This window comes from Taurulus bubalis, assembly GCF_910589615.1.
Source record: "Taurulus bubalis genome assembly, chromosome: 7".
Classification (NCBI taxonomy): domain Eukaryota; kingdom Metazoa; phylum Chordata; class Actinopteri; order Perciformes; family Cottidae; genus Taurulus; species Taurulus bubalis.
The window spans coordinates 20,743,351-20,764,782 of record NC_136595.1 but is presented as its reverse complement, the minus strand read 5'-3'; the positions used below and the strand labels follow the sequence as shown (position 1 = coordinate 20,764,782).

Here is a 21,432-nt window from a genome sequence, read left to right as displayed (position 1 = left end):
AATTAAATTTCCACCCGCTGATATAGCTGTATTCCTTCAGTTGCCTTGTCTTTTTCATTTTCCTTTTTAAAAATGTTTTCCCCCCCTCTTTGATGTTTAGGCCACAGCTAATGCATTCATGAACAGTCTGCCACTAAAGGGAAAAAAAAACCTCCGCTATCTTGAGCTGTTTACCTCGCCGCTTGGGGAACAGCGGTTTACTTGAGTGGTGCCAGCTTGCTGCACTGGTGAAGTGCTCATGTCTGTCTTGAATATATGCTAACAAAGCTACACAACTATCTATGTTTGGGGGAATATATAGCTAACATTTCAAATAATCTGCCTCGCCCCATCTGTCTCATATGTTTATGGTGCTGTAGTGAAAAGTATTGACATTATATCTTGCTTCCCTATAACTGTATGATTGAATGCATTGTTGTCCTACCAGTAAACAGAAGCGAGTCGTTTTACTATTTAAATACAAAGTGGATGATCTGGAAGTGGCCATCTCTCATGTGGTTTCACTTTGCAGTGTCACCTCATCCACATGATAAAGTGCTGATTGGCTATGCAGGTTTTGGCCTTTAAAGGCAGTCAGTAGTTGGAGGGCTCTCTTCATTACAAACCATTCACACAATGGCTCCAGCGTCAAGAACTCAGCTCTCATCCGCTTTCACCAAAAGTTGGCATTAATTAGTTACTGTAATTAAAACTGGCACTTCGCCATATTGCGTGCTGTCACATTACTTGATGACATGGCTGATGGGAAAAACTTTGTCAGTTTCTCATTTCCGCACAAAAGTGAAGATTTCCTGTGATAAAATTGTGCTTCTAATGTGTTACAGCTTTTATTATGTATTATATATGTATATTATTAGAAGTTATTAAAGCTAGATACCTTATATATATTTTTATGTCTTTACAACCATAAAATAAAATGAATAAATCTGGTATATTTGGCTGTCACAGGACTTTAATAAGCCTGTCCAATAATTTCATTCACCCAACTTTCTTGCTAGATTTATCGACGTTTGGAGCTACTGCTGCTAGCTACCTTCATTGGAAAAGGGCTCCTGACACTGGGTCGGTTTTTCGGATGGATACTTTCAAAATCGAGCTTTTGCTGGTTTCCAAGATGTTGCTAACCCTAGCTTTAAGCAAGGTTACATCTGCACTGCACAAGGGATGGAAAGTCAAAACTTTTCACACATCATAAACTGTGTCGAAAGAAATGACACTAAAACTGTAATTTTGATTTTGTTGTTTCAAAAGACCGTGTAAACCACTCCCATTCAAATGGCGTATGTCATTTTATTATGACAAAAGAAAACTTGTAAGCCAAAGTTGACTGAATTTTGGACCAAAGAGCAATACATGTTATATTGTAGTTTTTCTAATGTAATATCCACATTTTAAAGGGAGTGCTTTATAGCGAGAGAGTCTTTGGGAGGCTGACATCATAATAATCTCTCATTAACCTGAGAGAAGAAATAAGCCTTGCATGTGGTGTGTTTCCTATGTTTTCTGTTGCTCCATCAGTTTGCCGAGCTCCTCCAATGTGGCTGCTGACCTTCTCCTCTCTCCACGGCTGGAGTGGCTATTGATTGGATCTTGGCACATAGTGTACAAACATAGAGATAAGGAGAGAGAGAGAGAGAGAGAGAGAGAGAGAGAGAGAGAGAGAGAGAGAGAGAGAGAGAGAGAGAGAGAGAGAGAGAGAGAGAGAGCGAGAGAGAGAGAAAGAGAGGGGCAGCCAGGCAGATATAGCTGCAGTGCCCACTCCACTCCCCTCCTCTTGCTAAAAAAAAGAAAAACCCTGTTCTTCAAGACTCCACTCCCACTGAGCAGACATGGTACCTGAACACTGATAGCAGACAGGATTAGGTCTAAAATTCAATCACAACAGTCTAAGTAATGTTAAGTCACTGCGGCTGACAGTGACCGCTGACTCTCTTCAACACAGTCCAAGTGATCTATCATAATCTTGCTTTGATTTGGGAGATTTCAACGGGAAAAAAAAGAGGAAAAAAAAGGACTGAGTGGATGTGACATCGGTGCGCCGTGATTGTGAGATCAATAGTTTGACTTGATGTGAGTATGTGGACAGAGTCACAGTATAACAGCAGGCAAGGATTTAGGCCTCTTAAGTTGCATGCAGGCAAAGTCTCAGACAACCTTAAGGCTGGTGTGTGTGGTCTGTCCACTCTCCCACCCTGAAGTGAAATTTACACTTTCTCTCCATCTGGTCTACAGGCAGAGGCTGTGCTGTGTCAGAGGTGACTAATAATGTCACAGACCTACCCTCCCCAACGGGGCCCGTAGAAGGAAAACTCAAACTGCTGCCTCCGCAAACTCCCGGGTAGACACTGCTCACTGGTGAGAAAAAAAAATGCTTTGTCAACAGCCAAGGTAGGCAAATAAGGTGCTTCAATTCTAGATGGCTGGGGGACGTATGAGGACCATGCCGAAAGGAGGAAATCGTTTAAAAGGAGGAAGCGAGTAGGCATCTCTTCAAAAAAGCGTTTTTCTTTTGGAGCGGGTCAAACGCGTGTCCTCTTTCTCTGTGTCTTTGTGGACATGGATGCCTCAGGGGGAGAAAGAGAGAGAGAGAGATTTACTCAGATACTGTCAGGATGGTCTACAAAAGGAAATGTTCAGACAGACGGGGACCAGAGGAACAGACGGGGGGCCATGAACCCTGAGCAGGAACAGGAAGAATCCAAACCCCTCTCCTCTGGGGAATAAGAGACATTCTTCTGGTATTTGTGTGTGTGTGTGTGTGTGTGTGTGTGTGTGTGTGTGTGTGTGTGTGTGTGTGTGTGTGTGTGTATATATATTAAGGACCTCTGTGTTTATGCATTGTGGTTACCAGATATTGATCAAATAATCAATTTACACAGAGAAATACACACAACAACAATTTACTCAAATTAAACAATTTTTTTCAATACTTACATCTAATGCACATTGTGCATAGTCTAATTACGCTAGATATCGCCTAACAGCCAGAAAGTGATTAAGCATATTTCTCAAAATGTCTATAACTAACAAGAATTCCTTTAAATAATTGTTTTTGCCTGAGGGGCCTCAGGCTGTACAGGTTTTTAAGGGCTCAGTACGTCAGATCTATAGTATGGGTCCAGGCCATAAGTGCATCAAAGCTAATGAGTGAAAATTAAACATCTGTATTAAGTTGGTCGTCAATGTCAAGACATTAAAAGTTAAATTATATTTTCTCTTTTTTAGTAGTATGCCAGTTATGAAACCAATGCTAATCTAAACCTGAATAAATTAAAGCATATAGAATAGGGTAGAGATATGAACAGATTTTGTCAGTATTCCTGAGTTGACAAAAACAAGATTGGACGACCATGCTACAGTATTATAATTTAAAAATCAAGGTGAGCATCAAACAAGACAACCTAGGTATTTGACAGAAAGCTAGTGGGGGTTCCAGGCTACACTGCTGTGTATCACCATGGGGATATTCCATCTAATATACCAATAACCAATCATTGCTCCTGTATCTCTTTCTCTTTTGATGTTTGGAATGTGAGATTTCATCATGTTTGATGGTCAGCAAGGGAAAAAACTGTGGAGTTACCACCCAAACAGGCACAGTCAAAATGGTAAAGTCTCCATTGGAAAGGGAAAACAAGTTAAAGTGAAGAATTTGAGATTTGAGTTCTGATCTGAAAATGATATTCAGATCCTCCCGACTTGCCCTTTCCATTCATCCCAGAGCTGTTACATCTCTCTCCCTGTTTCCATCCCTCATCTGCCTCTCTCAATTAAACTGACTTCTAACAATGCAACTCAGCTGAATTCAGTCTGGGTCAATGTTTTTTTCACTCTGCTCTGAACATTGGTTTGAGTAAGATAATAAAAACATACCTGCCTCGTAAATTAGTAAACACTTCCCGACTCATAATGAGGAAGAGAGCTGGAGGTAAAAATTTAAAAAAGCTGACCTTTTTTTTATTACAGTATCTAAGTCAACCAGTGCAGGCTGGATAGCTGGATAGCAGGGATTTTGTACAGAGGAATACATTACAGAAAACAAATTAGTCAGCAAGATAGAAGAATGCCAGTGCAAATGGCCCTGGCTCTTATTTCCATCCTTATGAGATAACTGTCCCATTAGAAGGTTAAAGCTATTGTGGTGTCCCTGCAAAGACTCTGCCTTGGAAACGGCAGCAATCCGTCTTTAAACTTTGATGCAGCCAGAAAGCTTTCCTCATCCCTTCTCATCCCTTCCCCTCTGACCTGTGTGTGTGTGTGTGTGTGTGTGTGTGTGTGTGTGTGTGTGTGTGTGTGTGTGTGTGTGTGTGTGTGTGTGTGTGTGGAGTTACATCTGTGTATGAGATAGGGAAGCGGGAGAGGGTACCAACAAGAGAGGGAGCAGACAGAGAAAGAGATATGAGAGGGTGGGGCTGAGCTGTCTGCCACCCAGGCCCAGAGAACATGAAGAGAAAAATATGGCCATAAAACCTCTCTATGACTATGAATACTAATTCTGACTCTGTGAGCCAAACCAAGCGAGTCTGTCCTCTCTCTGTTCCCCTCTGTCTCGCTCGGAGAAATTATGTGGCTCGAAAATAAAGCAAGAGTAGTGTGCTGCACATGCAAGCAGAACTGTACAGCTTCTTATTTACTATATGTTGTACATGAAAGAGCATAGTTGTACAGATGGAGAGGGAAGATTAGTTAGAAGCCGGAAAAAAAATAGAAATATAATTAAGACAGAGAAGGATCTGTTGTCTATTTGACTCATACTTGAAGAGGTATAGCAGCCATTTCAGAAAGATATATATGTAAAATCACAACTTTGTTTTATTGAATGTTATTGAAAACACATGTTAAATACTAAAGATACAAAATAAATAGAGTTAGAATAAAGGCCTCTTAATGTGTGTGAACGGAAGCCTTTCATATTTGATTAAATGTTAACTAGGCTAATTATTAGAAAAGTACGAACATGCAGGCTTAATGTGGCTCAAAGGTGGACTGCAGTATACATTTGAAATAAAAGACTATGGAAGCAATTCAGCTAATTTACTTGGCGCCCCGAATAAAAAATGTTGTGATCCATTACCCTTTCTATTGTTGCCATGGTATTCCCACCAAGCATGCATCATGTGATTAAATCACGGTTGCTTGCAGCATAATGAAAAAGGGCCAATTATTGACTTTTATCTATATAAAAACAGCATAACGTGATAATTACTCTTAGAGCACAGTTTGGTTTGCTGCCTTGGAAATAGAAACGCCAGTTCTTCTTCTTCTGTTTCTTTCTGGCAGACTTTTGGGGACCTGTAGTGAAACACACTTGCTGTTACAACCAGTAACCACAAAATGAACCCAAACTGACATCTGAAACATTATACCTAAAAGAATGTTTTTACATTTTTTCAATATTTAATTTGCACTGAAGCTGGTTTAGAAATATGATACCAATTTTAATCTCAAATACTTAATTTCATAGTGTTACGGTAACTGCAGGTCACTAGATAATTTTTTAAAGGAGGTATTCCTTTAAAAAAAAAAAATCCACCATGCTGTCTGAATTTTATGGTCAGGTGCTCTTCACAAATACCTGTACTTTCATGGTGCCCCCCTTGCAGCAAGCTTTTCTCTGAAAAATGTTGGAGGACAGAAGAAAAAGTCGTAATCTCTCAAGCATTTCTAATGAGTTTTTCTCCTACAATTATTTGATAAGAGCAGACAAGACTGGAGGCAGCGTGTATGATACACTAGCTCCTACTGCCGAGGTGAGAGCTCTGCTGATTACACGCAGAGCCATTTACACACTCACACAAACATGCACACACAGCCAGCGGCTTACAGTCCGTCATCTCAGAGTGCAACAATCCTAATAATAACACAAGAGGCTGAAGTTATGACCGGCAGGCACACCTAAGTTACCAATCTGGGTCTTCTTATCCTGCGCACACGCACACACAGACACAGACACACACACACACACACACACACTACAGCCCTTCCACCTCTTATCTTCACCATTTCGACTTCTCTGCTCCAGCCATAACCACTACCCCTCCAACACACACACACACACACACATAGTTTCTCCTCCACCTGCTCAAAGCACTCCCCACCTCCCGACTCACCACACTGAGTCCCAGTTGCTCCCTCTGCAGGTAGGGCAGGTTCCTGCGCTCCAGGCTGGCCAGGTAGTGCTGCAGCCTGGAGTAGGTGTAGGGGTAGCAGTAGGCAAACTGGTATACGTCGTCTTCTCGGTCAAAACAGAAGGCAAAGGACATGACATAGTTGCGCCGGTGGTCAGGACAGCGGTAGTAGTACACATTTTTGGCGGGAAGCCTCTGCCTGCGACAGAAAAAAGACAAACACATTATGGAGAAATTAGGGTAATTTACAGGACAGGACTTTTAATTTAAAAACAATGGAGGGTCTCGAAGGGTTATGGCTCCATCAGGGGAAGACATGAAGAACATTGAAAGCACAGCACTTTTGCAAGAGGAGGAAATAAGTGCAGAAAGTGTCACGATAGACAAGGAAAGTGACTCATGAGTTACACATCGAGAGATGAGAAATCACAACGCAGGGGTTGCATCAGCTTGTCAGCGCGTCGTCTCCCACAAATGTTGAGTTCAGCTGGCAGAGGAGTGCAAGAACTGAGGGAAGTAAGGAGATATCATTTGTTAATCAAGCTGCTGAGAAAGTCTGACGGTGTAGTGAATGCGAAAACAAACAAACAAACACATACAATTAATTTTCTTTTCATTTATTTGATTAGTTTATAGTAATGCAGTGCCTGTTCCCAGCATTGCCACGTGGCCAGTTCAGAAGAGGCTGATTGCTCGGCTCCCGCTATTGCTCGCAGCGTTGTCGGGAGGGCCGTGCCGCTTGGTGCCGTTGGAAACGCGCGCCCGGTCGGGGCGGGTCAATTTGTTGCACCGAGAAATTGAAGTGGAAGCGAAGGAGAGTTTGATTGCAATGTTGGTACGTCCAGAGACGAGCAGCAAAAGTGAACTGCAGATGATGAGCCGCAGCCTGTAAAGAATCGTGCGGAGGACACGCTCGACTCATATCCCTGAAGACCTGCCCATGCTCATGCTCAGAGATCAACATTCCCTTTGGTTCCAAGGCCATTCCACTACCCAGCCTACTCATGGCTGATGTCTGGAAAAGAGAATTCTTTGGCGTTTCTGTTGCTGCTGTTGACACTATGCAAATTCACAAAAGGAATGCACTAGTTTTTGTTTTGTTTTGTCATGTGTGTCTTGTGTGTCATGGACTACACCTGCATTCCTCTGTGCAATCATGTGTTGCAGAATGACAATAGATTACCCTTGAACAATTGGCAATTATGATTTAATGCAAAGCCAGGAAGAACAAATATAAAATGATAGACTGAGATTGAAAATGAACAGCAAAACAACAAAAATAAATTACAAAGAATAATAAAGTGTCAACTAACTACAAAGGTAAATTGACTGAATTAATTAGATTGTTTTTAGATTAATTGGACTTATTATGCAAATATGAGTAAGCTTTGTTTGTTGTCACTCAATACTGAAAGACAACAACAGTAAGAAAGCAACAACAACAAAAAAGATAGATGAGGCCATGCATACAAAATGTATAATTAACCCATGGGTCATTTTTTGCGGTTTTCCATACATTGATCTCCAGATACAGGAGAGCTCACCTTTTGCAGCTGGAGAATCACAGTTTGTGTCTATGAGCGTCAAAATGTTTCAGCTTCTCACTTTAAAGGCAGCAGTTCCTACTTGAATGTGATATTTTAATTATGATGACTATGACACCATTGTGCTATGCGTGGTGTGTTTCATTCAATTTAGAATGGCAGTCAGAGTGAAAAGCAACAAAAAAAAGTGTTTCCTTTTTGGCTCAAGTCTTAAGTTGTAGTGTAAGTGTGTGTGAGCAATTTAGAACAATTACATTGAGTGAAGGCCGGGTAAGCACCTAATCTGTGTACGGCATGTTTCTGGTTTTGTTGAGCCTGTTTGTAATGCACTGCATGTTCTGGGTGTCTGTGTCTCCTTTGTTGTGTGCTGTAGTTGTGTACTTTGCTGAATTGTGTGTTGCATGTTGCATGCTGGGCCCGGGGCAAAATAAAGCTGACTGATCCGTGCACCTCATGGGCGATCGATGGGGTGCGGGACAGTACTGCTGCGCTTTACAGAACTTCTCTGCTTACTCAACATGTTTTCTTTTCACACTCTTCACCCGTCTATCTTTGTCTTCCTCTCCTCCCTCGTTTAGCCCTCAGCGCTGAGACATGGTCAGAGGGAGGTTGGATGCATGCAAAGGCCAGCGTTTGCCTTTTTTCTCTCAACCTTCCCGGTCTTTCACCAAATCTCGTTCGTCTTCTGCTGTCACTCAGTGACTCGGCCTCGACAGTTTACGTGGAGAAGGCCGAGCATTGGGGAACAACAGCGCTGCCGTCGGAGCTTTGGCAGACGCTCTGAGAGAGGAGGATAAAAGGAGGAAGAAGATGAGGACGATGAGTGACTGGTGTGTTTCGGGGTGTTGGGAGTAGGGAGAAAGGTGGAATAAGGAGATAAGGAGAAGATGAGAGTGCAGGGCGATGGCAGATCTGGGCCTGATAGAGATATACGGGAAGGGGTGGCGGCTAGCAGCGTAGCGGCTGTGTGATGGCGGGGCTGGTTGGTGAGCTAGCGTCACTGGCAACAGATCAGATGAAGATGCTATCGGGGCTGTGATAGGAACAGGACCTGATTATCAACAAACAGGACAGACTGCTCTGCGCCAGCTCTGACAGAGTGAACTTCTCTCTCTGACTCACCTCTGCTGAGGGAGGACAGGAAGGAGACACATAAGAGTTTTATGTGTTTGCTCAGACGCCTAATACATCAGGTGTGGCGACGGACCGGCATAGAAATGCATAGTGAACACACTTGCATGCATTTTCAAATACTTGAAGATGTCCCTGCTGGTACCTAGTAAAACAAAAAGCTAAATCACTCTCCCTCGCTGAGACAGAGGGGACAGAGGGAGAGACAGGCAGTGCTGATTATTCCTTCAGAGCAGAGGAGGAGAGGAGAATGTATCTGCATGTGGCTATCTCAGCAGAATACTAATGCAGCCAGTGGCTAGATATACCACACCCAGCCTTCCCACTGGAGCCAGATTACCAGCCTTGTCTTACAGCCTACAAAGCTGGACAAAGAAACAGAAGCTGAAAAAAAAAAGTAATCTTGGGGGAAAGAAAAAAGGGCACAAATTTTGGAACATGAAAATGATTCATAAAACGACCACATGGGTTTGAAGTGGAGCACTGTGAATTAAAACTGACCGACAAGGACAAAATAAAACATGACACATGCATGTGCACAAACCCCCCCCCACACACACACTGGTGCATTACTATGGTGACAGCCCTCCAAGGTGCAGGTTAATTAAAATAAGATGACACCTCACCTCTTTACATATCTCCCCGTTTGGCTCGGCCCATCCATGCAATCCCACTTCTCTCTGTTTCTCCTTCTCTTTCTCTCTACTGGGCAGTGTGTGACCTTGGCGGAGACTGGAAAAGTCCCGGCTATTGATTTTAATTACTGCTGCTTGTCCCGTCACAGTATTGTAGTTATACACCAATGAAAATAGCTGTGTGTCGTTTCATGGAAAGACACAGCCTGGAAGGCCTGAACGACAGGCGGAGGAAGGCTGTATCTGCTCTCGGTACTCTACAGTCATGCAGACAAATATGAAAAATGCACATAATCTTCAGCACATTAATGCACATGGTCCCTTTGGTTTTTATCTAGGCGTTAGCTGCTCCTGTGCGGCAGCTGGCAATTTGTTTTATCTAAATGGTACCTCCCTGTGCCTCCTCCGTGCCCATCTCTTGACGTGGTACAGTGCCGTCGCTCCCAATGGAATTATTGCTGCGTGGGATGAGGGACTAAAATGGAGAAGCTTCCCCCAGATGATAACACGCTCACATATGGTTTTACAATTCAGTGATTACAGAGACACAGAAACATACACACCAACAGGAATATGCAAAGAGCCGCACACTGGAACGCAAGAGGCGAACTCAAAACCGTTTGTGAGCTACTTCAAGGTCATTCCTTTGACAGCGAGCTGTGGGACAAGTTAACTGCCAGAGCGTCTCATCACAGCCTTGCAGAATAAAGAGGAGGACGCAGAGCAAAGAGAAATAGAGAGACTGAAACACTAGACAAAGGAGGAGAATGGCTGACATATAAAGAAAGAGACAAGCAAAGCGACAAAGTCAGAGAGAAAGGGACACACAAAAAAGAGAGAGACAAGGGGAGAAAGAGAAGCGAGAGGGTTTCACAGAGCTAGCAGGCAGCCTTTAGCGAGGTGTCACTTTGCCTGCCGGGGCTTCTAACCCATTGGTAGCTACAAACTCCCGCTCTGATTTTGATGGCACCGCCATGCCTCTGAAGTTTCGAGATGAAGGCTTATAAATTGGTAGCTTTCATACGGGCGACATCTTGTCTATATTTTCAAATCAATCAAGCATAGAGGACACGCCAATCACTGCAGCTCTGAGCACTCTCCCAGACAAAGGCAAAAAAACATACAGGACAACGCTCACCGGGGCTGGACACACACACACACACACACACACACACACACACACACACACACACACACACACACACACACACACACACACACACACACACACACACACACACATCTACTCCCTTTTACTTTATATCTCACTGTTGTCTCCTTTGGCTTGTCAAACATTCATCCTGTCAACTGTTAGGAAGGTTAAATGTCTTCCAATATGCCCAAACAACTGTCAAGCTCCACAGATCCCCCCACCAGCTCATTTAAGGCAAATATTTAGTCCGTTTGGCAAACATTTCACATTGAATAACATATTTCTTTACTCCCTCTGTGTTGCTACGCCAGTAATTGAAGAGGCAATATTTCTTGGCACTCTAAACTGAAGCCAGATGTTAGATGGACTCATTGTTGTTTTTTTTAAACACGGCCCGTGTTCTTGTTTTGCATACTAAGTCAAGCAGAAAACAGCCCCAAAATCATTTGAGGAGTGTCAAATGTGTGGCTATGTATATTCATGTGTGAGGAACTGTGCATGTGTGTGTGGCGGTATATATGTATTCTTGAAGCATCCATCCATCGTTTTTTGGATGCAAATCAAGTTGCAACAAAGATTTCTGGGGACACTGTTACTAGGCAACCTGTGCTTGCTTTGTAGTTTGGCTGCCCGCTGTATATTGTATGTGGCGGTACAGTATATTCATTAGGCTCAGGCTTTACGAGAACGTGTCCTTAGATTGGTGCTGTGAAGAAGGAGCATCAGGTGTGCAGGAGGAAGCCGTGGATTCTGATTTGACCTGTGATGAAGAGCGCCTTCTTGAAACATTCACTGTTTTCAGAGGGTTAAATCAAAACCTTCTGCAGCAGCTAGTGTGTGTGTCCCAGGACCGATAATGTGAAATAGCCTGGATTGATGCCACTGGTATAGGTTCTTCTTGCTAGCAGCAGTAAGGTTTTGCAGGAAGCAATAACGCTTGTGAATTATGGACTTTCTTGTAATGAGAGAGCTGAGAGTCGCACACCTGTGGCGACAACAGGCCGTTAGCGGCCTCCTAAGGTCAGAAGCAGCCCTCTGATGAGGCTGAAACATGACAGAATAAGACACTCTCACATCAAAACACTCTCAGCGGGTTGCCTTTTACGCTGCTTCCTGTTAGAGGTATTGTAAAAAGCTCCTTCAGCTCAACTCTTCAGTATTTGCTCTGATATTCACATATCTAGTGAATAGCAGAGCAAACCTATACAAAGGGGTCTACTAACGAGGATGCGGAAGAGAGATCACATTACTCCTGTACTAGCTGCTCTCCACTGGCTTCCTGTAAGATCGAGAATCATATTTAAAATCCTTCTCCTTACCTACAAAGCCTTAACTGGTGATGCACCATCATATCTTAAGGACCATATTACCCCACGAGAGCATTACGCTCACTGAATGCAGGGTTACTTGTGGTTCCCAGAGTGTTAAAAAGTAGGTTGGGGGCTAGAGCTTTCAGTTATCGGGCTCCTCTTCTGTGGAATCAGCTTCCACTTTCAGTTCGGGGGGCAGGCACGGTCACCTCATTTAAGAGTAGACTTAAGACTTTCCTCTTTGATGGCGCTTATAGTTAGGGCTGTTTCAGGCTTATAGTTAGGGCTGGCTCAGGTTTGCCCTGGTCCAGCCCCTAGATATGCTGCTGTAGGCCTAGACTGCTGGGGGACATACACTGAGCTCCTCCTTTCCTTCTCTTCCTCTTTCGCTCCTCATCTCCTCCTTTCCTCCTCTCCTCTTCACCTCTTCTTTCTCTCCTTCTGGATAGATGATTGTCTCTTCAATGCATATTACTAACTCTACTTTCTTTTTCCATGGATTCGTGGCTGCCTGGAACCAGAGGGAGGACCCCGGTCCTCTCCCTGGTTCCAGGCCCTGCTGGTTCCAGGCCCTGCTCATGCAACCATGGCCCTGCTGATGCAACTGGCCTGGAGCCGGTCCTACCAGCTGCCATGGCTCTGCTTTCTCCTCCCACTGCCCCTGGGATGCCCCTCCTCTCTACCTCTTTCTGCTTAATGGATCGTGGCTATCTGGATCATGCATACTACTCATTATATGAATAATTTCTGTCACATTCATTGAATGTGCTGTAACTCCGTTACGTTATTCATTCTGGCCACATGACATCTATTGCTTCTGTCCATCCGGGGAGAGGGATCCTCCTCTGTTGCTCTCCCTCAGGTTTCTTCCCCTTTTTTCCCTGTGAAAGGGTTTTTACTATCTTTATTGGGGGACTTTTTCCTGATCCGATGTGAGGTCCCGGGACAGGGATGTCATGTGTACAGATTGTAAAGCCATGCAAGGCAAACTTGTATTTGTGATGTTGGGCTGTATAAAATAAACTGAATTGAACCTTAATACCAGGTTCAGCAGCTTTTAGACCAAAAGGAAATTCAAGGTGATTTAGTTGAATCATGTCGGTAAATTCAGATCACACCCACAGCGGATAAAGCACCATGCAGTGGACATAAAAATGTATTATTTTCATAAATGTAATAAATCCTGGTCTCATCTAAATACAACAGTTGCTGTTTATAGGGGTAACCCAGGTTAGTATGCTGATGTGTTTAATACAGAAGGAGTGGCTGTATGTGTGTGTGTGTGTGTGTGTGTGTGTGTGTGTGTGTGTGTGTGTGTGTGTGTGTGTGTGTGTGTGTGTGTGTGTGTGTGTGTGTGTGTGTGTCCATCCATGTGTGAAAAATCTCTCTTCCAGTAATTCATCTCTTTTTCATGTCCCCCTCTCCTCCTATCATGTTCTTCTTCTCAGTCTGATTTACTGTCTTGTTGGGAAAAACATCTCTGCAATTCATTTTTTTTTTTTTTACTTTCTCCCATTTAAAACAGAAATGTTCCAGTAATACTCTCAGGATTCTTTGACTGTAACCCAATACCCCCACAATTCTTTGTCATGTTGGCAATCTCGACGCACACGAGTAGAAATACTTCTTATCATGTAAATGTCTGCAATGTAAATGTGACTGCGTGCTCCAGCCATCGCCTCTAACTCAAACTCCTAATCTGTTCCACTCTAAATCTGCGAGAGATGTACAGCACTCATACATTCACATGGGACACTTTTATCACCCCTGAGGGCCACACAGAGATGAAAACAGTGGAGGATTTACTATAGCTGCTGTAACGTAGCCGGAGATAGTATAGTATATATATATTTTGCTTTCATTTCTTAGTTGAATTCTCTCATCATTAAGTCTCCAGTGCAGTTTTTCATTCGTCATTTTAGGCCTTGTGCCTGATAATTTCCTGAGTACCTGATTTAAAAAGCTCTTTAGACTGTTTTAATAACAACTGCTGTTTCAATAATTTGACATATATATTTTTTTTAATTATGACCACATAAAGATAAATTAATGTAAGATGTATCATTTAAAGTGTGAGAGTGCCTGTATGGACCAGTAGAGGGCCACACATTTGACTGAGAGGTGACCTGTCCAGAGGTAAAAAGTAGAGAACTTTCAGCAACAGAGAGATAGCTGTGCATTAAAAAAAACAAAAACAAAAACAGCACTGCAGTGTAAAAATAACATGTGTGTTCTTTCCAATACACACACAGAACAAACATGAATGTGACTCCTGAGGGGAGAACTTGGTGAATAAAACAGCTTGGTTGTAAAAGCAGCATAACCAGACACACGTTTAGTTTCATGGAAACACTTACAAAACCAAACTATACACTTTTTTCAAACCAATCACTCCTCAACTGCAGTTCAAAAAAGTTAGAACATGCCCCATGTGCGTCCCAAAGGGGTCTCGGCTAGATCGAGCATGCTGGGCCTGCTGGCTAGCTCCCCCACGTCTTGTGGGGCAGCAGGGCAATTAGCAGAAAGCAGATGATCCCCGTGGCCTCGCCACTGTGGCGCCACTGGTCCCCTATGGGGCAACAGGGCAGGTGCACATTCGTCTGGAATAATGGGGGGTACAGAGGAAGCAACCATAAAAAAAAAGATCAAACACACAGACACACACTCATCCAATAAAATGATGATGTCAGTGTTAAGCCCCTAGTGAGAGGTGTGTAAACTGGTGGGAGTGAGAGGAGATGACCGAGCTTGAGTGCGTGCTTGTGTGTGTGTGTGTGGGTGTGTTTGTGTGTGTGTGTGCGTGCGTGGTCTGTGTGTGAGTTTGTGAGTTAGAGAAAGGAGAGCGAAGAGACCGTCCGTCTATAATTGTGTGATGCAGCATTTCCCAGAGTGCAACATTATACTCCCATCACATTATCTTCGCGTGTGCGTGTCTACAAGTGTGTGTGTGTATGTGTGTGTGTGTGTGTGTCTGTCTGTCTGTCTATGAGTGTAGACTGAATAGACAGACTGGCGCCAGAAAGTCATAATAACAATGTTCCAGACCAGACATATGCACAGACAAAGACAGACGACAAAAGCTACTACTACTACTACCACCACACACACACACACACACACACACACACACACACACACACACACACACACACATATATGCTGTGTATATGTTTGCACAGTAGGGGAGTGATCATGTGATCAGTGGATGTAACTCTATTTGTAGGAGTCCAGTCCATTAGTCCATTAGTGATGTTCTCTATACCACAGCAGAGGGAATGATCAGCCGGACCAAGCCCACTGACTCCTCTTTCTTTCTTCATTTTATCTTTTTTCTCTTAAAAGTGAAATATACTAGATTTTGAGCATTGATATAGCGGCACACAACAATTTGCTATGTACACATATAGTAATACTAGATTACTAGACTCCAACTGTGTGTGTTGTAATTTCAAGCATCTCCGCACTTTGTTGACAGACGAGCCGGTCGCACATGCGTTTGGTGCGTTTAGTGTCACTCCGCTCCGCACTGCGCTCACGGAAGCACAGCAGCAACCCTTCCGGTTCCCCATCAGGTAAACACTGTTAGCACTGTCAGTACTAGTTTGCACTGTAATTGCTGTTAGCACTGAAAGCTGCGAGCCTCTGGCTCAGCCGTCGCCATGTTGAGAGCCGTTGAGAGTCAATAGAAATGCTAATTTAATGGTGATAAATGACCAAACTTTATCTGAATTACAGTTTTTGTTTAAACTGAAATATAGCACAAGCTACAACCACTGTGGCTACTGTGCAGGCTGAACTGTTTTAAGGACATGATTTGTTTTAGCAAATGAAGTCATCACTGTCGAGATGACTGAAAAATGTGACATGCATGAAAAAATACACTCTGATCTCACTGTGTCTGACTCGCACACCGAGTAAAGTCTGTAACAGGGGGTTGAGTGATCTAAGATCAAGCTTCAGCATCACTGCTGCTGTATCCTCGTTTTGTGTGTGTGTGTGTCTGTGTGTGTGTGTGTGTGTGTGTGTGTGTGTGTGTGTGTGTGTGTGTGTGTGTGTGTGTGTGTGTGTGTTGTAAGGAATAGGGTCAATCAGAGGGATGAGATCATTCTCTCTGGAAATGTAGTCAGTGGAAGCAATGCAACACACATGATACATTCTGAAATCACTTTTTATTAAATTCCACACAGAGATGAGCTCACCTCCTGCAGTCCATTACACTGATCAGATCAATTTGCTACTGTGGTAAAATAACCAACAGTTTGAATAATGCAATGACGAGAAAAATAAATAATTAATTATCCTTTAGTCACAGTGTTGCAGATTTTGCAATAATGGTTTATTTAACTAACTTATGCTTATTAAAAATAATGGAATAAATGTGTATATCACATTCAGGTCCTGTCATATTATAACAAATATGTCATACTAAACTACATTATTCTCAACAGTGTTACTGTATTTTAAACAAAACATCTGTATTAATCTGTGTAGCTGCTGTTCATGTACTATGGTTGGCTTAGGCAACAACACTTCTTGGTTAGCTTGAGGAAAGAATCATGGTTTGGTGAAAACAACACACCAGTAATATTACCAGTAGTGCTGAAATCTCTCTAATATATAGAGTAGAATAGGAGGAAAGAGAGATACATCTATATAAAGCAAGAAAGCTCCTTCTGTCTGTGTGTATGCAGGTATTTCCTTCTGATCTTGCTTATCTAGAGAACCAGTCATTCAATCTACTTCTCACTCGGCTGTTTTTTTTTGTCAAAGTTTGGACATGTAACACATTGACTATTAACACATTTTAAATAAACAAGTGAACAGCAGAGAGGCGAATCAAGCGTGCCGTCTGCAGCCGAGCTTCACCGGCAGCAGCTCATGGACTGCAGTTCACTTTTGCTGCTGGAAATACTAATGTAACAACCAAACCCTTCTTCACTTTCCTTGAGTGGGTCTCGACAAGGTTGCACGCTTTTCAGGGGCCGAGCAATCAGCCCACTCCAAAGGGGCCCGCGATGTGAACGATGACTTGTTCCGAATGGCAACACCTCGTACTAAAAGTGGGTGGTAAGAAACAAATGAAGAATAGATATACTTGAACGCTTGAGAACTCTTGGACTCACAGACCATGGCGGGAGGTATGATCAGAGGTATCACCTTTTCTACAGTGAATACTTTCAGAAGGAAATCTGCACCAAACGTGAAATGGTCGGTGATACAGGGCGCCTTGGTGGCCTGGCATTAAACATGTGAACTCACAGAGCTGAAATGTGAGGAAAAACTGAGGGACAGTGGTAACTATTGTGCGCCTGTGTGGATAGTAGCAACTGTGAATAGATTTATTCAGCGTATAACACATGTTTCGTTTTTTATCAAATGAATGAATTCCTTGCTATTACTACTGATAATATCACTGGCATTATGAATACTACTATGTTGTAGTTGCTATGTGAGGTAATGTAGTTATTGAACAACATGCATGTGGTCTACATTTATTGTTTTTAATCAACAAACTTCCAAATTTACATTGAAGATATTCAATCCGAAGCAAAATTACCTTTGCTTTTTCCTAAAGCTGGAAGAACGATCAGTTATTATGAGGTTATCAGGTGATAATTTATAAATCAGCACAAAATGTGAGAAATTATGACAAATGTCAATTTAAGTTTTGAGCTGTAGACAGCAAAATGTTTGTTTTCACTTCATGAATGAGTGGTTATCAAAGTTACACCATGACTGATACATTTTTGTTAGATGGCACATGAGGTTACTTTGAGGCCACGGAGCTGACGCCACACCACAAACGCTTATTGAGTGATCAGCAGGCAAACCCCATGTTGTGACTGTCACAACATCAGTAGAATTGTACTCTCTCTCTCTCTCTCTCTCTCTCCTCCCTCCCTCCCCCTTCCCTCCACGCCTCAGTATCCCTCTCTCCCTCTCCATCCTCCCTGAGGGCCCTGCTGGCCTTGGCACAAAGATGCCAGCCTGTCTGCTCGCATTTCCCTTGGCACAGCGGTGGCAGCTGGGGGCATGGCTGCCCTGTCTGCCTCCACACTCCCCGGTATATCACACACACACACACACACACACACACACACACACACACACACACACACACACACACACACACACACACACAACACACACAAACACACACACACACACACCAAGTTCACAGCTTGCAGCCAGACTGGTGTCACCATGTGCGTGCCAGGGGTAGCAGCACCCACAGGAGGGGAGGGCTGAGGGGGGAAGGAGGGAGGAGAAGGAAGAGAGTGGGGCGGGTGGATGGGCGCTTGGGCTCTCAGACAGCCAGATGCTGCCAATTAACTTCTCCGGCCACCACGGGGCTGTAGGGGAGAGTCTGGCACCTGTACCATCCGACTCCCCACCAAACACTCACCCACACTCTTTACACACACACACACACACACACACACACACACACACACACACACACTTTCTTGCGCCTGATGGTAGGCGTTGTGCTGGCGATGACGGCCAAATGTTGCCTGAAAGGTTGGGAGACAAACAAACACCTGGATCACTGTAACCACTGCTCTTTGCTAACCTTTGTCTCCATTCTCTTCTCTTCATCAGTATGAAAAGGCGTGTAAAGGCACAGGTCAATGCATTGTATGTATATTGATACACGTCTGCAACACAAGGGGACCTCAGCCACATGTGACCCTTGATAAAAGCCTTTCCCCGCTCACTCACTACATGTGTGTGATTGTCAGTGTGTGCGTGCTGTCAGGCCGTGTTGTTGCTTATGCGAGACAGAAGGAATTTCAGGCTATTACAGAAGAGAGCCTGTGGCTGCAGCATCCAGCGCTGCACTGCCCTTAGAGACCTATGGCTCTCAGAAAGGCAGCCTATTATTCCCACCACAGCACACAGCTGCCTGCTGAACGTCAAAGATATAAATATAGAAAACAAGCTGGAATCTGATACAGTGCTTGTATTTTATAGTTTCATTTGAAAATAAAGTAATACCCATTGAGAAGAATAAATAAGCAAACCAGGCGTGCCATTTGCCTGCAAGATAGGAGACTGCCATTCACACTTGACACATTATTATTTTATATTTTGTAAGCCCATAAACATATATGGAGAGGATAAAACAGGAACACCTTGCAGGCTGAGGATATATGTTTTTTCTTTATCGCCCACAAATCACGTGAAAAGACCAAAACCAACTGTGAATAGATCCTACTAACCAGTATTGCCTGTGTAGCTGATGTCGGATATATTGTTCATGATTCCTCTGTGCCAAAGAGCTCCATTGTTGTCCAACAGCTATTCAACCTGTTACACCACTAGGCGGGACATCCTTCACCATGAACATGCACACTGTAGTTCATTTTAAGTCAATATACACCACACAAACCCATCTGCTGCCTTAAATTCTCCCTAATTCACCAAATGTGTATTAATCTGCAGCCTAAAATAGTCCCCAACAAATTCACTGTTTACTCCTGTTTGAGTAGCGGTGATAAAGAAACTACAGTGCCCACCTGTTGAATGAAGTATTAACATATGAGCTTACTTATACTCACAAAGTATTACTTACTAAGACACACTAGTTCATTGCTATTTTTGGTCTTTTCATGATTTCTTTTGAGAAAATAACAAAAATATAAATTGCTACACAATTGTAGTATTTATTATACGCTGTATATTCAATTCTATCACCACTGCTGTACATTTCAACCTAGTAGGTTCTCGTGTTGTTTGCCAAAAATTAAATGGCTGACTAGGCAAGGAAACTGCTTTTAACTAACCTAGTATACCAAAATCAAGGGAATAAGTTTAACAAAATTGCAACCTATGATGAAAATGTAAGTACGTTTCTAAAGATCATATCAAAACAGGCAACTTTTGCTTGTCAGCTTTGATTTGAATGAAGACACGATGACAACTTCGAGCCATCGTGTCTGAGTAGAGTGTGTCACCGATAGCCCTGCGTTGTTCTGTCATAACATTTCATCTTAAGAGAACAGGATATGGTGATTATTGAATGGGGAGCATATCCGCCTAACTCAAGTCTCCAGTGTCTGCACACAAAAAAAAAAACATTTTCTCTCCCAAACTAAACTCTACAAAATTCAATATCTGGCATGGATACACAAATAAAAACAACTCTTGAGACACAAAAGTTAGAAAGAAAGCGTCGGACTGCTCTTGGGAGGACGATGGATGTGTAGCACAGCGCAAGATATGTCAATATTTTGTCAATATGAGGTTCACCATCTGACAGAAGATAAATATGTTGTCCATAAAAGTATTTCTACTAACTTCTAAAAGTAGTCGATCATGCAAACTGCACCTTTGTGTTCTTCACAAATTAAAAAAGCAACAACAACGATGGACTCATCATTCACAGCATATTCTCTCTCTCTCTGTCTCACACACACACACACACACACACACACACACACACACACACACACACACACACACACACACACACACAGGGCCCTGTCCATCAGAAGATGCTGTCCCTCGCTGTACTGAGTGACAGATGACTTGTCACAGAGCTAAACGGGAGAATATTTTACTGCAGATTGAAAGAGGAGGAAAATGCGAGATGGGAATAGAGAGGAAAAAAAGAGAGAAATTGCTCCATTACACCAGAGAGGTAAATCATTCGACGTGCTGGAGATCACAGAATGGCACTTACATTTACACACATGTTCACGCTGGCACATGGATGGACAAGATTCTGCCTGTCTCTGTCTGTGTTGCTGCACTTGCTCCCTCTCTGTGTTTCACACATACGCTAGTACTCACATACATATGCGCGCACACACACACACACACACACACACACACACACACACACACACACACACACAATACAGATCATCAGAATCCAAGCATGAGAAAAGCTGTGAGGCTGGATCAATGTTGGGCTCTGGTGATTAGCCTTAATTGAGGGAAAAGAGCTATGGGAACAAAGAAACATTATGACCTTTTCCCTATCTGCACACGCCGCGCACTAATAAGACACATTCACATAATATCATACTGACCAGAATCGTCTAACTACATCAAAAGCACCTTCTCATGGGAACAGTATGCAAATGGATGGTACAGAGAGAAAAACAAACCCTGCGGATAATTGACTATGCTTGCCATGTTTTTGTGCGTGAATGTCAATTTTCACTCTCCTGTCGAGAGCATGCTGATTATTCTATCAGACAAAAATATTGGGCAGTGTTTCCCTTGCTGGCGTTGTGGAATGGCCTGTCTCGCTTTCTGTCTCTCAGACTCTCTTATTTATTTTTCTTCCTACATCCTCTCTCTCTCCGTGTCTCTCTTTGTACGTGTCGGTTTCTGACTGAGTCAAATACCACTTGTCAGGACGACGCTGTTTGGACTGATATGAGATAAGAACAGACCAACTAGACGGATAAAAGTTATTCCTGGACTGGGGAATACGACTGTGATGTCCAAGTGCATGATAATACGGAAGCCTTTATTGTTGAGTGACAGAACTACCACAGACACCAACTGAGTGGACAA

At 43.1% G+C, this 21,432-nt stretch overlaps 1 protein-coding gene across 2 annotated transcripts in view; it reads right to left on the bottom strand.

Moving 5' to 3' along the window:
* Positions 1-21,432, bottom strand: part of agbl4 (AGBL carboxypeptidase 4) — a gene marked incomplete at its 5' end in the record, with an annotated part of 246,047 nt that overhangs the window by 105,636 nt on the left and 118,979 nt on the right. For both annotated transcript variants that reach the window (XM_079220896.1, XM_079220895.1), the window contains one exon: positions 6,111-6,323. In XM_079220896.1, the coding sequence (XP_079077022.1) occupies positions 6,111-6,323 (213 nt within the window). The remainder of the gene's footprint in view (positions 1-6,110; positions 6,324-21,432) is intronic.